Source organism: Aptenodytes patagonicus, chromosome 18 (genome assembly GCF_965638725.1).
Source record: "Aptenodytes patagonicus chromosome 18, bAptPat1.pri.cur, whole genome shotgun sequence".
Lineage (NCBI taxonomy): Eukaryota > Metazoa > Chordata > Aves > Sphenisciformes > Spheniscidae > Aptenodytes > Aptenodytes patagonicus.
In genome coordinates this window covers 9,280,222-9,296,591 of record NC_134966.1, presented here as the reverse complement: position 1 = coordinate 9,296,591, position 16,370 = coordinate 9,280,222, and the positions used below count along the sequence as shown (strand labels likewise).

The window sequence follows — 16,370 nt, the reverse complement described above, 5'->3', positions numbered from 1 at the left end:
CCCTTCCCTCAGCCACGGGACGGGAGGCGGCAAATCCACCCCACTCATCTCCCGCACCGGGGAGTGGGACCCAGCCGGACCCAGCCACACCGGGCTGCAGGGTGCAGGTCTCCGCACATCTATGAGGGTCACGGGCCGGATCCTGCATGGGAGAAGCCCATGAAAAGGCAAATAAAGCTGCCACCTCTCCGGCCGGCATGGAGATGCTGGGTCCTGGGGAAGCTGCCTGGGGGTCCCCGGGGACGGGACTCAGCACAGTACAGCCCTTCCCAGCCCCGGGTAGAAAGACCTGTTATCTCTGGAAATAAATCAGGCCAATATTTAAAAATAAAGGTGCTGGCAGGTGCTTGACTCCCAGAGAGGGCCTGGAATAAATAAACCCGCAGCGAGTGGCAGGTGGTGGCCAATTCCTTAATCTGCCCTTTTACTAAACATATACGGTGTGAGCAGCCAGCAACAGGTGGCAGGGGCTGGCCAGCGCGCCCCGATCTTGCTATTTTTAAAAAGAGCTTATCTCTCCGTAGTTGGAGGTTTTTTTACATAATCTTCAGCCAGCGAACGCCAGTCCTTCCCCTGCGAGGAGAAAGCAGCCCTGCCAGCGAGGGGCAGCGGGCAGGGGACCCCTCGGCGCATGCCATGGGGACCGCAGGCTGGCCCCGGAGGGGACGTGCCAGTTCCCCGAGAGGGGACAGGACTGCTCGGGCGAGAAGCACGGAGTGCAGATAGTCCTAGGGTGGCTCTGGCCCCTGCCAGAGCTACACCAGCCCCCAGGTGACCCAGGGGTAGTCACTGCTCCCCTTTCACCCCCAGCCTGGGGATGGAGAGGGCAGGACCGGAGGGGACAAGCGATGGGAGATGATGGATGGTCATACTCCGACTGTGCTGGTCTCCTGTAGCCCAGCCAGGGCAGCCCCAAAGGCGGCTGCAGCCGCCCAGCTCCGGTCAGAGGAGCAGGATGCCTCCAACTTGGTTTCCCCCTCGGGCTTCTGCTTTTTGCCACCCTTCAGCGCCCGCCTGCGCTGCCTGCAATGGAGTTTATCTCCCTGTGCTTGCCTGGCCAGCGCAGCCTCCTGCGAGCCGGGGCTTGCAGCGGGGAGACCAGAGCCAGGTCTGGATCGGGAACCCATGGAGGTGGCTTCTCCCCAGCTAAACAGGCAGCAGCGACGTCCCTTGTCACCTTCCCCTTACCTGCGGGCTGCTGGTGCCGAATCCCAGGCTGGGGGTGGAGGGGACGGACATCGAGTGCGGGCCCATGGGGGAGCTGATGACGGAGAATGGAGGTCCCATGCCATTGATGGGTGAGCTCAGGGTGCTGATGGGCGAGTGGAGCTGGCCCGGGGAGCCCAGCGAAGAGCCGATGCCCGGCCCGATGGACGGGTGGAGGGATGGGGTGGCCATGGGTCCCCGGCTCGTGGGAGAGTTCAGGGACGTGGAATTGACTTGGTTGGAGAAATCTGTTAAGAGAGGAAAGAGAGAAATAGGGCTGAGTCTTCCATCTAGGACAGGCTCTGACACATCGCCGCAGCAAGCCCTGAGCAGCAGCCCCCTGCTCCTCGCCCTGCCGAGGGGCTGCTTTTCAACCTGCCCCTGAAATTCCCAATGCATTCTCCATCTTTCAAAACCACCTTCTGCTGGAGTACCTACACAGGCGTTAAGACAGGCCCTGAGAGCATTTCCACCTCGAGAGCCAGCCGTCACTGCCCTCCTCTGTCTCGCTCACCCACTGTACCCCAGCTCTAAACTCTGCTGCGGAGGCAGCATCGCTGCTCCGGCTGATGCACGGGTAGAAACCCCACCACAGGAGCGGACAGATGCCCTCCATGCTGCAGGACAGTTCAGATTTATCACAGCATTGCAGTGCCAGGCCATGCATGGGGAGCGCGGAGGAGCTTGCATGCCCTGCAGCAACCCCACGTTGCGGCAGCGGGGAGGGCGGTTTGGTGGCGAGAGCGTGTTTGTGCATTGCACGTGTGGTTTGTGTGTCCGTCCAGGGCACGAGTGTGCGATGGGGAAGTCTGCGTGTGTTGGCAAGGAGGAACATGCCTGCCTGCTGCGCGGGTAGCAGGGGGCAGCTTTCCGCAGGCAGCAGCGGACGGGCTGCGTCTGCCTGCGCCCCAGCGGCTCTGTCGTCCCAGGGGAGCCGGAGGAGGAGGGGGGGGCGGGAAGGGGGGGTTAAAAATAGACTCCGATTCTCCCAAGAGAAGTCATGGAGCCATTCCTGGCACATTTCCTCCTCATCCTGTCACGCTGCTTGCAAAACAATCCCGCGCGAGGAAGGGGCTGGCTCGTGGCCCCCGGGTGGACTGCGAGGAGGAGCTGCTGGAAGGCAGCGGGGGCGGACGGGCAGCACGGGCAGGGGCCCCGCGGCATCGCCACCGCTCGCCCTGACACCCGCCGGGACCCCCCCAGTTCACACCAGCAAACACGGGCCCAGAGAAGGGGGGGGCACCGGCATGGCCACTTGGCCAGAGGCTGTTCACGGGGGAATCTGGGAGCCACTGCTTTTGGCTACAGGCCCCAAAGTTAACTAAATTCTGGGAAATATTGTCTTCAGTCACCTGTGTGGGGTCAGCTGCCTCCCCGGGATTCTGGAGCAATTAGCATACGAGCGTTACACAGTGGGAAACATGCTTGATGAACCCACAGCAAGCCCAGCCCCAGCAATCTCCCCCGTAGATCACCGATCCCGGTGGGGAAACCCCAGCACGGGGAAGTGAAGGCCCAGCAAGGCAGCGATGCTCCTCTCGCAAAAAGCCGTGCAGCCAGCATCCCACTGCTGCACCCAGAGTCCCATCACTGCACCCAGAGTCCCATGGCTGCCCCCAGCATCCCATTGCTGCACCCAGTGTCCCATCACTGTACCCAAAGTCCCATCGTTGCCCCCAGCATCCCATCACTGCACCCAGCATCTCATCCCTGCACCCAGCATCCCACCGCTGCCCCCAGCATCCCACCGCTGCACCCAGCATCCCACCGCTGCCCCCAGCATCACGCTGCTGCACCCCACGTGGTCACACCTCCTCCCCTGCCACCTTCTTCCCAGCCTTGATGCATTCAGCCCCATCCCCGCCTCGCGAGGGTGCTGGTGGGGCACAGAGACCTCCAAGGGCTTCCCCGCGCAGAGGCATTGCCAATGGGCAGCCGTGCTGCCCTGGTGCCCAGAGCCCCCCACGGCACGTGTCTCCCCCGCGCAGCCCGGCCGTCCCCAGCACACCCCCGATGTGCCTTCCCCGCCGTAAGCATAACAGGATTACACACGCCATGGGAGAGGCTCGCCCCCTGCATGGATAATTCCTTAAACTCCCAGATAAGAGCCAGAAACGGGAACCCCTGGGGTGGGGGGCAGAGGGGAGGGGCCTTGGATGCAAAAATGGGGATTAGGCTCCAGGGCTGGGATGTTGCCAGCTCCCTCTGCATGAGTGTCCTGTCCCGTCTGGGACAGGCAGAGGGGACATGTGCCTAGACCCTGTGCTCCAGCCAGGTGCCGCCATCAATGCCAAAACGAGCCCATGTGCCGGCACCGCCGGCCCCGGCAGGCGTCTCTGTGGCCGTGGCAGAGGCGAGCATCCCTGTCCCTGGGGGGCTGGCCTCGCATCGGCTCTCACAGGACGTTGATATAAAACAACTGCCGGCCACCGCGCCACCCGTGGCTGAGTGACGTGCGGGTGGCACAACAGGAACCCCGGGGAAATTCCTCGAGGCTTTGGGGTCTGCTCCTGGGGTTTAGCACAGCGGGACTGTGCTTCCTGGCTCTCTGCTTTTTGGCGTCTTTAAAACAGCTGGGAGGAGGAGCGGAGCTGGGCGCTGCGATGTGGCCTGGGGAGCCGGGATGTGGGCTGTGCCCCCGCCGCCATCCCGGGTGCAGGGGGAAAGGCAGGAGCTCATTCTGCGGCAGCCGTGTGTCTGGGTACGGCGTCCCAGCCAGCCCTTCTCTGAAGGACCCCCAGAAACACCCGCTAGCCAAGGTGATGGATGGACACCATCCAAGGATGCGCTGGATCTCCTGGCCAGGGGAAACAGGCACTTGACCTGCCGGCGAAGGGAAGGCAGCGAAGCACAGTCCTTCCTTTTAAAAGATCCTGAATATTTAAGGCAGGCGAGGTCACAGGCAGGTTACTGGCGACCGGCCCGTGCCTACTCAAGCACATCAGAAAGCAAAGCACGTGCGGGGCCGGCACCTCTCCCAAAATACCCATCCCCTGGGTACCACGGGAGATCCCCGTCCCTGGGCGCCCCGTGTCTCCGAGCCGGCTCCCCTCACCCATCCTGTTTACACACTTTGCTTTCCCAGCAGACGCAATCCCCGGCACCCAGCAAGGAACTGGGCGTGTGGTAGGGCTGGTCTGGAGAAAATAATTCAGGCAATAACAACAAAAAGGAAAGGAGGCGAGAGGAGGAGTAACCTTGCATTGAACAGGCCAGTCGGGGAGAAGCGTATGTAGGCACGGACACGCGTTTGGGTGTGTTTTCACCCAAAACTCTTGGCCGAACGCTCTGAAATCTGAACCAGACCTGAACTCCTTCAGAGCATCATGACTCAAAGCCCGGTTCAAAGCAATTCCTTGGACATTGGGATCTTTCCACTCCTCATCCAAATGTTTCCTCCTCCGCAGCCCAAAACCTCGCTGTAAGAGCGGCAGCAATGGGAAATGTTTACCTCCAACCGACCGGCAAATACGGAAAAGGGTTTGGCTTTTTTTTTTCCTTAGCAAAATCAAGAGTCTATCTTAGGCAACTCAGCACAGATGCTGCCAGCCCCCGGCTTGAGAGGGAACGCTTCCAGCGGGAAGATGCGTTTGGGGAAAATAATGACTCGAGGTGGAGGAACGGGGATCCAGAGCTGGACGTGAGAAGTCCGCCCTCCTCACTCATCACAAGCATCCTACAGGACCTTGAATGCTAAAGGAGCGCTAGAAAAAAATAAATTTAAAAAGGAAAAAAGCCTAGATTGAGGATATATCCTTAACAGAAACAAATTTAAGCAAATAAACCCCCAAACTGATGGATACCGCTTGGGCTGCAGCAAAGGGGGGAGGTATTTTCCCAAACACATTTTCAGATCAAGCAGTGTGAGACTATTCATTTCTCTTGCGTAGTTTTGCCATTTAAAGCCATTGTGTGTGACTCTCTCTTGACCAAAATAAACTCTGTGCCTGCTTCTAAATAAAAAAAAAAAAAGTAGTTCTCAAAGCATTTCCCCTCTTGCCGCACCCATAAATTGCAGCTATTTTCTCTGTGTGTCCTTTGTTTAAACACAAGGACCTCTATATATCTTGTAAGATGCCCCATGGCAGTTGGGAGATCGGAAACGAGAGCTCTTCAGCAGCTAAAGAATTTGCAATGAAGCTCTTTTACTTTCTCTAAACTACGAACCCGCGAGCCACAAAATTTGGATGGGAATTTTTCCCGAAGAATAAGACATTTAGGGCAGGGCCACATGATCCGTCTCAAGCGATCGAGTTATGCAGCTGCATGGAGCCACGTGCGTGCTTTCAGCTCTCCTCCGTGGCAGAGGAACACGCTTCAGCTGAAACCATCGCACGGAGACTAGAGCCAGCCGGTTTTGATCTGGCCTCAAGATAAGAAGCCTGAGTCTTGTTTTTCTGGCATGGCACTCATCGCTGCCCTTTCCCTCAGCAGATACCTGTCTTTACAAGATCTCTTTTGGATGCCATCATCCCTGCTTCACAGGCGGGGAAACCGAGGTACGGGGAGAGCAGTGCCTCCGACGAGGCAGCAGCCCCGCTAGCAGACACAGACGGCACAAGCAGGGCACAGGCTTCCGTGACCTTCACCAAGGTCATGCGGGAAATTGGAGCCAAAGCTGGGAATAGATCCTGGCTATTGCAAGGCCCAGGCTAGCATCTCGACCGCTGAATCAACCTTCCCCATATTTTTTTTTTTCCCCCTCCTGGCCAGCACTCTTTTACTAATTTTCAAAAAGGGAAGAAAACATTTTCATAAAACATTTGTCCCCATTCTCATCCGGCTGCATCAGACACTCAGACCAGTGCAGACAAGTACCAAATGTCCCTGGGCAGCTTCACCGCTATTTTCCGTCCCCTCGGCATTCTCGGGGCCGACAGCAGAAACCTCCAGATTGGGCCAGCAAACGTCCATCTCTGGACACGGCCCGGACGGGCAGGTTAGACCCCCTGGGAGCTGCAGTTGCTGAAAGCATCCGACCACGCCACCAGCCCTCGCAATACGTTCCTGTTGCGTCTCATCACCCAGTGCACGGGACTCTTCAAGCGTTGCTGCTTGGCCGGGGTACGCCTGCAGCAGCCCGACAGCTAATAACAGCTTTTGCTGATACGGCAATATCAAGAAGGGCTGTGATTTTAACATTTCTAGACCACAAAATGTCCCAGAGCAATAACAATTACAACAGCGCAGAGGTGCTTTTTTCCCAGGGTAGCTCATTTGTACCAGAATAAACTGTACCAGCATAAGCTTTCGCCAGTATAATCTTCATTTATGCTTAAGAGGCTTTGCCAGTAAAACTACAGTGACCTAGCTCTCCTGGAAAACCTTTTCTCGCATATCCAGGCAGTTTATTCAGCAGCTCGGTGGCTCGGCAGTCTGCTTCTGAGAGGGGGGAAGTTAAAAAAAAAACCATCTCAAGGCACAAACAGACTCCCAGACCTGTGCTTTTCTGCAGCCGAGCAGGGTTGCAGACCCAGGACACAACCCCACAGCCCATCCGAGTGGGATCAGAGCGGTCTACAGGCACCCCACGGCTCCAGAGAGCCGTCACGGTGCAAGCACTTCACGTGCCCAGCCCTGACGCCAGCCAAGATTTGGAAAGCCGCCCACACCCCCCTGCTTCCGCTTTTTTTTTTGCTTTTTTTTTTTTTCTCAGCACCTCTTCCTCCTTAATCAGAAAGCAGATCAATTCTGGGTATTAAACAGCAGGAAATTCTAAATTTGGGTTGCCACTCCCTTCCTTAAGTCAGCCCTCCGCGTTAGGGCTTTGCAGCTCTGTGGGGCCACGTTTGGAGGGGATCGGGACCAGCAGCTGAGATCAGGCTTTTGGAAACCTCCTCCTCCTCCTCTGCTCTCAAGTGTCACTTTGGTGTTGAACAGGTTCAAAACTCTGACACCCAAATGGACGTGAATCTGCACATAAATGCAGCACACCAAGCGCTGAGAGCACTGTTCCTTCTTTCAGTGCCTCTGCGGGTGGCGAGTTTCCCTAAACAAACTTGGTAGTGAAAATCACTGTCCGTTTGCTCTCATTCCTCAAAAGTAGTACAGAAATCTCCTCGTGTGCTTCCCATCCAAGGAAATTCAAATGATGGAGGTTTCCACCTCCCCTCCTTTCACCTTCCCCAGCGCAGCCAGCACAGCAAACCAAAGCACCGGTGGCAAACAGCCTGCACCCACCTACGAAGCGGGATGCTGAGAGCAACGGGCAGGCAGCAAATCTGGGCAGGACACGAGGGTTTGACCGTCGTTTTCATGTGAAAATTGCCATGGGAATACAGTGACCACAAGAGGTCAGGTCCTCACTTTTGTCCCTGATCAAAAACTAGAGTGGACAGAGAGTGTGTTCACAGCGGATGAATTTAAATAGCCCCTGGCCTACAATCTTGAGTAAGTTTGCTCTCAATTTGCACCAGCACAGCTGAGAACTGAAGCGAGGATGGAGCAAGAACTGCCTCTTCCCTTTCCAGTGCTGGCTGCTGCCGGCTGCTGCTGTGGACCTGACAGTGCCCGACTTGGGCAAACTCAGGGAGACGACCTGCGCGGCGCAGCGTGGCTGTTATCCCAGAAAACCACGCATGGGTCCAAGAAACAAGCATCATCTTGTGACCCAAGCACATTAAACTGCATTTATAGCACTTTGCCCCGCAAGGAGAGGCGATCGATCTCCTTAAACCAGCCGGGCGCCAGGCACATGGCAGAGGCATCCCTGGGAACACACACCCCGAGACGTCAGAAGATGCAGCTGTATGTTATCCATACATCCCTTCTGAGTATTGCCACCACGGCTATAGGCAAGAGGGTGTAGGAGCACTGGACCGCAGCGCAATCAAGCGCGTTCGTCCTGAGTAGCTGTGATTTCACCAAAAAGTAACTTGAATTGTTTTTTCTTTTTACATTTCTGGACTTGAGTACAAAGACAAACCCGAGAACATCCCTCTCAGACCCCCCCACAGTCTGCACAGGGGACAGCACACAGAAATGTGTCTTTTTGCGGGCATTCGAAAATCACCACGTGCAGTTTCTCTTCGGGAACCTGCTGCGAGGTTTGGGAGAGTTTCTTCAGCCGCACTCGGCACTTTCCCCTGAGAAGTGCTAGACGACGCTGTGGCGGTTCGAGCCGCTCGGGGATGGTGAGAAACTTGGTTTCGGCTGCTCTCTGCTCCGGGTGGGTTCCTCCTCCCGGCAGGTTTCACTTTGACCAAACTAAAACCTCAAAGCCACACGGCTTCTCATGCCCAGCTCCCCCCTCCCGCCCGAGCCAGCCAAAACCCGCCAGCAAGACCACTTGGCACGGCCGCCGCCAAACCCAGCGAGGAGCAGAGGCACGTTTCGGGGCTTCGAGCCCAGTGTTGGGGTCCCCTTCCAGGGGGTTTCCTGGGCTGGAGGAAATTTGTCAGCACCCCTCCACGTGCTGCCGGCCCGGCCCCTTGCAGGCGATCGACAGGCATTAGCTGCTGCCTCCTGACAGCATTTCTCCTTATGGGGTTGATGGGCTGTGGCATGAGATTACAGTGCCCACGAGCAGCTTTTCCAAGGCACTCCGCACGCCAACCTCCCCTTCCCCCAGCCTGAGTCCCCACCACCGCAGCTCAGGGAAACCTCTGCTCTCCTCCCGGAAGATGAAGGGGAAGAAGTACAAAAGCATCCCACCGCCGGGCCATGGGACAGGGCGGACGCGGGCTCTCCAGAGTGGTACCCACCTCAAACCTCACAGCAGCGCTCCTCAGAGCAGCATCCCTACCCCATGGAGCAGAGTTGGGACACCTCCGTCCCTGCAGCTCCCTCTCTATCCTATTTTATTTTCTCCTCCGGACACAGCTTTGCAGATAACATTAGACCTCCCCAGCACCAAAGGGAAGGACGACCGTGTGGTCGCAGCCGTGGGCTCAGGCTGGCAAGTGCTGGGTGGTGTTTGGGGGTCTCTCCCCAGGCTTTGCCGCTTCTGAGGCAACCTGCGTGGGTGACCATGGGTTCACCAATGTTCCCATTTTTTGGCAGCCCGGCTTAAAGCACCACGGGCTCCCCTTTGGGAGACGTTCACCCCTAACCCACCCCATCACCTGCTAAAGCCTGGACATCCAGAGGTCTGGTGACCCCCCATTGCAGGACCCACACCAAAAAATGGGATGCTTCTTCCTGACACTTCAGAGCTAGCATGGATGCAGGGGAGCAGCCTCACTGCAGACATATGTGTGCAGCAGAGGCACAGACCCCACACCAGGGCTGACAAAGCATGCTCAGCTCCGGCATGGGGGCTCATTTTGTCTTTTTTTGCCTTAAAAACCCCATCTCGCCCTCTCAGGAGCCCTGTAAAAGCACAGCCCGCTCCCGGAGCCACTGGCAGAGCCGGAAGCCTGCGGGGACTATTCCCGTCTCCAAGGGGGAAGGACTCAAAAAGGAATTTTCCAGAAGCTGCTCTCCCCGCGAGCTGCTGTGTCACCGGAGGAAATGCTTGCGAACGCCTCTTCCTCCGGCACTCCCCGGCTTCCTGCCCCGTGCAGACCCCCACCACCAACCATCTCCCCCACCCGTGGTGGACCCCCACCCATGTTTCTTCGGTTTGCATCTCCCAAGCATACGGGGCAGCGTCCGAGCCCCCCTCGGCAGGAGCCGGGGCGGCGGGTGGAGAAGGCAAAAGCAGGAAGCGTGAGCAAGCGGGAGAGCGTGACATATGGAAAGTGTGAGGAGCCCCTTGGAGAGAAGGGAAAGGCAAATGCAAAGGCAAGCCCAGGGGGAGGGGAGCGGGCAGCGCAGCTCGGCTCTCCCCCAGCCTGGCAGTAGTGGGTGGAGGGGGAGGGTGGACCCAGGCAAACAAGGATTCTGCTGATAAAGCAAATGTGACTCAATCACACGCTTGTGCAAAGATGTCACAACAGTCCTGAGAAATTACAGGCTCCTATTTCATCCCTCAAGGGCCAGCGCTGTCCTTGCTCTTACAATGCGCTCTGTTCTGCTGTCAGCAGCTCAGCGAGCGCCCCTAATTTACTGGCTGGGAACCCGCTGCAGAAACAGGCAATAATAGGTGCAGTGTAGTGCTGCTGCCAGGGCTCCTGGGCTGGCAGCGGGGCCGGGGAGACGTCTGCTGAAGGACTCAACGCGGCGGCTCTTTTGAGCTCATGCCATTGCAGTCAGAAGCAGCCTGAAGCGGGGCCTCGCTGTCCCCTCCAAGCCCTGCGCTTTCGGGGCGCAGGCGCTGCCTGGCACGTGTCAGCAGGACGGGGGGCAGCTGCCCCCAGCCCAGCTCTCTGCCCCAAACACGGTGGTGTTAGGAGCCCCCAGGCAAACCCCGCTTGGGGTTGCGTCTCTCCATCTTCTGGGGTGTCCCCGTGCACCCCCAAAAGGGAGGTTTGGGGAACCCAGACCTCGCTGCCAAAGCACAAGGGCTGAGCCCCCATCACTGCAATCTTCCCCTGCAGCTAACCTTCCCCAAACACAGCCAGGAGCAAACCAGGCCATGCCGAGAGGGAACTTGTACCTGCTGGCACCCTTCCAGCCTCCGAAGAGCATCGGTGAAGCCAAAACAGCAGCAAAAGATGTCAACAGAGGGGAAGACGCTCCCTCTGTTCTGCAAAGACGGAGGGCTGCACCTGGGGGTCCCTTCAACCTTCCCTGACGGGCGTCCCCAGCGCGGGCACACGGCGGTGGTGGCACCCGGGTGCTTCCCCACATCTGCCCATCCCATCCTGGGAACCACCAGGGAGCTCTGCTCGGAGCTCCTCATCCTCCCTGCAAACGCTGACCTTCGCAGCCTCCCTGACTCCATCCTGTTCTCCAAAAGGAGAATGGTAAGAGCAAAAGTGCAGTGGTCCCGCAGGTTGCTGAAGCTCATTATGGCCTTTTAATTACATTCAATTGCAGTTTTATGGGCTTACGGGCAAATTGGAAGTGATCTAATTGCCCTTGAGGGGGTGCTACGCTCTGAGCTATGAAAAACCAAGCAGGATCCAGTGAGACGCAAGGGGAGCTCGAAAGCATTAGGCTCGCTCTAGCAGAAAGAGGAGAAGTTTCGTCTCACGTCGAAGCTCCCCCAGGACCTTGCGGTAATGAGCTGCACACGTGGCACGTGCCGGGCCCGCCGGTGAACCCGGATCACACACTGCCCCACTGCCCCAGCTCGTCCCACCCGCTGCCCCCCAGCACCCGGGTCCCGTCCCCACGCTGGGCTCCAGGTGGGAGGATGGATGTGGAGAGGAGATGGGTCTCAGACCTGGAGTCTCCTCTCCTGGGGAAGCTGCTACCCTGAGCCCTAAAATATTCCTCTCCAAAGCAGGCAGGGAAAGAAGCAGCCAAAAGAGTGCAATGAAGCAGGGCTGAGAACTCTGGTAAACGGGAGCTCCCGGCTCTGAAACGGGGCTACCGACCCACACTGTCGGAGGGGAACCTCCGCTCCTCGCAAGACATGCCTGTGCATGGGTTACAGCCCACCGTGGGGCTCACAGCCCAGGGCATTCGGTAATAAATGTCCCCGCTGCTTCCCGCAGCGTTAACCCTCCAGACGTGCGGCTGCCCTGCCCTGCCCGCAGCTGGGGAGGGGACCCGGCAGCTCTCTGTATTCTCCCTCCAGGAGATCTGGGATGAGCCAAATCCTAAAGACCAGGAGCGGGAGCAGCCCAGCGGCTCTCCCTGCCACCAGCTTTGAGGTCTGTGGGCTAAAACATGTGTTCCCCCCTCACCAATGGGTCCTAGAGGCACACAGCCCCGGGACGCTGGGGGAAGTGCTCCATCTACCCTGGCTTTGCTAATTACGGGGATTGACCGGAGGCGCTGGCACTCCGCACTTCCCAGTTGCTCTTCTGCTCCCGTCTGCAGTCAGCGTTGAGAGCAACCGCCGCCCACATCACTTTAAAAGGTCCCACACTACATGTGCAGGATCCCTCCGACGGGACAAGCTCCATCCTCGGGGTCCGAGATGGCAGCAGGAGGTGAGAGGGGGAGGATACGGCCGCGTATTGCGGATCCCCTTCTGCGTCTGGCTTCCAGGAACAACGACCTACAAACCACCGGCCAGACGGATTATATTACGGTGCTGTGCGCACGCATTAATCCAGATTTGAGATAATTACAGTCATTCACTTGGCATAATGGGCTTTAATTGATCCAACGTGGCTGGCGCTGGTGCTCGCCACCAGCGTGCAGCTGGCATCCCAACACCCCGAAGCTGCACTGCCACTGGCCGCATCGTGACCAGCAAAAGGCAATGCCACTAAATGGTTTTCCAGAAAACCAGTTTTCCGGAAAACCAGTTATGGTAGTTTTCCTTAGGGGACGCTGGACGACAGCAGGTGACTGTAAGGCCACAGGGGTCTTGCCATCTCTCAGTTGGGAGCCAGCAAGCCTGGCTTGGACACGAGGTGTCATCTGGTCAGGAGACATCTCATGAGCATCCAAATGGGATGAGCCATCCCTCCAGAGGGCTTCGCTGCTGGGAGCTGTGCAAGGGCAGCCCATGGGAACACCATTTTCCAAGTCTCCTTGGAGAAATGCCCACCTCCCAGCCTGTGCTTGGCGGTAGGTTGTTCAACAGACCCCTGGAGGTCCCTCCCCACCAGCATTTTTGTGCTCTAATGCTCACAGAGCACACAGAGCTGGAAACCCAGAGGGGCAAAGGATCCTGGAGTCCCAAAACAGCCATCCCTTCCCATCTCAGCAACTCCTCCACATCTCCACCCATGACTGGAGCACGCTCTGGAGTGAGCTGGTTGCCTCAGGGACAAACCACCCACTTTGTGCATCGCAGCTGGAGGTCCAGAAGGAGCCTGAGAACTGGGTGCCTACCCAGGAAGGTGCCTGACAAGATAGGGAAGGCAGCTGCCAGAGCCAGGTCACCTTCAATAAAACCAAGTTCCCTCTGGAAACTAGACGGCATGCACCATTTTTCAAGAGAAAGAAGCTGCCTCCGGTCTTATGTGACCTCCCCTGGGGTTCAGCAACACACGCTGGGCAGGAGGGAAGGTTTAAGCCCCCTTGACACCAGCCGTGGGTCAGGCAGGGTCGGTGGGTTGCTCCCCCTTCCCGGGGCAGAGAAGAGGCTTGGGAAAGCCCAGGGCAGGCTGCAGCAAAGGATGATCTGCCTGCATCTAGTTTCTAGTTCGAGTACAAAGTTAATTAGGCTGCGCCAAGTCCAATCAGATAGCCTCAGCTAATTGAGCTCGGCACAGACGGGTCAATGTCCAGCGGGCCTCTGCGTTCCAAGCATTTTGACAGCCTGCAGATAACTGCCAGGGCCTGGGAAGGGGAAAGACCCTTAAAAAAATGTTTGCTTCATGTACAGCCAGAGCCTTTCCCTGCCGGAGCTGCATACAGCCCCAGGTTAACCCCTCGGACACTGCCAGCATCGTCCTCGTGCCTGAGTGTTGAAGATTATCTTAAGTTTTACTGAATCTTTCTATGTTTGGTTGTGAAATAATCAACAAAAAGAACATCTTGACTTAAGAAGTTAGCCTCTATGTTAGCGTTACGTACGGGTTGCTGTGTTACTTGTTAGCCGAGGCTGTGTTGCTTGAAGTCCCTATTCTCTGGACCCTCTAGACCATAACCTGAGCACCTGGGTTCTATTGTATATGGGATGAGTTATTTGACAACCTGGCAAGGTAGATGTATATCTGGCCAACTTGGCAACAAAACCTACTTTTAAGGTGTCCTGAAGTGAACTGCCTTCATTATAATATTAAAAGACATACCCACAGGTCAAGACGACCCTTGCCCAGGTGAAGACCCTTCCCCTGCGCAAGCGTAGTAACAGAAGAGAATGACGCAACAGATATTATAATTGTATGTAAATCACTAACCAATCATTGTAACTGGGAGTGTACTACCCTGTAATTCTTGTGTATAAACGTAACGGTGATCTCGGCATAGGTGTGCTTGATTTGTGGAAATTCCACCTTGCACCCGGCGCCGCGCTAAAGAATGCCTGCTTTCCAAAACTCCAAATTGAGTCTTAGAGAGTTCATCATCTGCCGACTTACGGTAACATGAGGAACCCCAACGGATTAAGATACCCCAACGGCAACACTGGGGCAGAGCCAAAAGTGAGCAACTGGAGGATGAAACAGGGGGACTGTCCACCATGCTCTGGCATGCATCTCTCACGGTGTCACCCTGAGAACAGGCGTTTGGTGAGCCACGCCACATGCCATACATCACCCGGGTAGCAGACCCACCAAACCATACAGCAAGAGCAAAACAGCTAAGTTCCCAGCCACGTGGCTACTGAAAAACCAGCAAGACTAACGCGGTGCGCTGTGTGCTCCGTGCTCTCCGCACAGCTACCAACACCTCCTCCAAAGCTGGCTTAGATGTGTCTGCACCAGACTGCAGCCTCCAGTCTACAAAAGTAGGGTTTGTCCAAGCTAACACCATGGCTCTGCGGGCAAACATGGCCACTGGCACAGGGTCAGCAGCGGTTCCCAGATGTGCCTGGGCATCACGACCTGGCTGTAGTCAGATGAGGAGCACGGAGGGGGACTGCAGGGCAGCCAAGCACTGGTCTCGGGGAGAGCAGCAAGGAAGACGTAGCAAGTGCCAGGGTGAGAAACGAGCTGGACGGGAGCGCTTTGCCCCCACGAGCAGGTCAGAGTCATGGAAAAGCCCCGCACAAACCCATGGCCAGATGCACAGTTGAACCCAGCAGCTGAGGCTGCTCCCGAGGCCGCGGGCGCATTTACTCCCAGCTGCCGAGCATCCGCTGTGCCTTCCCGGAACAGAAGCAACTGTACCCGAGGACAGAGAGCTGGGCAGAAGAGCGGAGAGGAGGAGAGGGGCTTTGAGGAAGGCTCCAACAAGCCCTTCCTCAGGTGGTTACCAGCCCTGCTGCAGAGCTCTGCCAGCTCCAGACTTCTACTGCAGGTTACAGCAAGGAAAATGACAACGTCCAGCTTCCTAAAAACCATGTACTTCCTCTTTCCCTCTAACCCTGCCTTTCTTTTCAGGTCAGAGCATCATCCACCTGGGCAGGAAGATGGCAGCCTCGATCTCTGCGACGGCAGCAGGAACGCCGAGTGCAATCCCCGCGTCCGCCCCCTCCACCTCCGGCTGCTGGGGAAAGGCTGTTCCTCTTCAGCTGACAAATAGATGAGACGTTTCATTAATAAACCTCAGCTTCTCCTAACACTTCTGATTACGATCTCTCTGTTTGGATCCGTGCTCATATTACATGTTCGTCTCAATTATATATTCCCTTCTCTTTAAATCCCCACTTATCTCCTTTACCACGTAAATCAGAGTGGGCTCTGGTTTTTGGGTTTTTTTTTCCTTCCTGCCTGCCTAACTTTCCCTGCTCCAACAGCAGTTAGAAAATAAACAGCAATTTAAATTGCAGTGTGTCCGGGTAGCCTCCAAGCTCATCTCCCAGCAAACCCATCCGAGGGGGCCAACACTGGTCCCACCGAGCCCCCCGCCAGCACTCGCCTCCAGCCCCGCCGTGTTTGCAAAACACTTTTATTTACTTCTTGCTCAGCGTGGGCCAAATCCTTACTCAGGCTTCACTGGGGACATCTCCCTGCAAGGTCCTCAGTCCAGCCCGAGCGGAGCATTGCTGCGCTGGGTTGCGAAACCCCGGCTGGAACGGCAGCACAGGGAGAGCCCAGGCTGGCTCCCCTCCCCACTGCCCCACATCCCTCTGGCAATTAAGGCAATTGCTTGCATGGAAACCTAATTATGTTAGGGAAGTATTTAGTAATTTTTAGCTGTTCTGCTGGTGGCTCGGCTCCCTCCCCCTCCTGCATACCAGCAGCGCTGGGCAGAAGTTGCAATGCTGGATTCCCCTCCTCTTCCACCGCTGCTTGTAAGAGCGAGAGCGAGGAAGAGGAGCAAGATGTGATGGGCAGGCAGCAGGCTGGGACTCAGGTGGTGGCCCAGGTGGCCCTGGGTGAGCCGGGGAGCTTCCGACTGCCCTCTGGCCCTGCAGCAGTTTGCCTGCGAGGTCTGCACGGGATGTCTGTGCCTCGCAAGCACGTACACCCAGCCCTGGCATGTGGTGGCCTCTCCACCATGAGAAAGACGCCCCACAACTCGCTGCACCAGGCAGGTGGTCAGCCCCTGGCACGATGTTCACCTCGACTGCAAATTCAACACCTCAGTCATTATAAGGTTTTGGCGTACCCTAGATCCCCCCCATGTATCTCCATCCTCCCCTGGTCACTGCTTCTGCATAAAAGCCC

At 57.0% G+C, this 16,370-nt stretch overlaps 1 protein-coding gene across 2 annotated transcripts in view; it reads right to left on the bottom strand.

Moving 5' to 3' along the window:
* The window catches only part of RXRA (retinoid X receptor alpha), a 121,194-nt gene that overhangs the window by 40,857 nt on the left and 63,967 nt on the right, over positions 1–16,370 (bottom strand). For both annotated transcript variants that reach the window (XM_076355139.1, XM_076355140.1), the window contains exon 2: positions 1,189–1,454. In XM_076355139.1, coding sequence (XP_076211254.1) covers positions 1,189–1,454 — 266 coding nt within the window. The remainder of the gene's footprint in view (positions 1–1,188; positions 1,455–16,370) is intronic.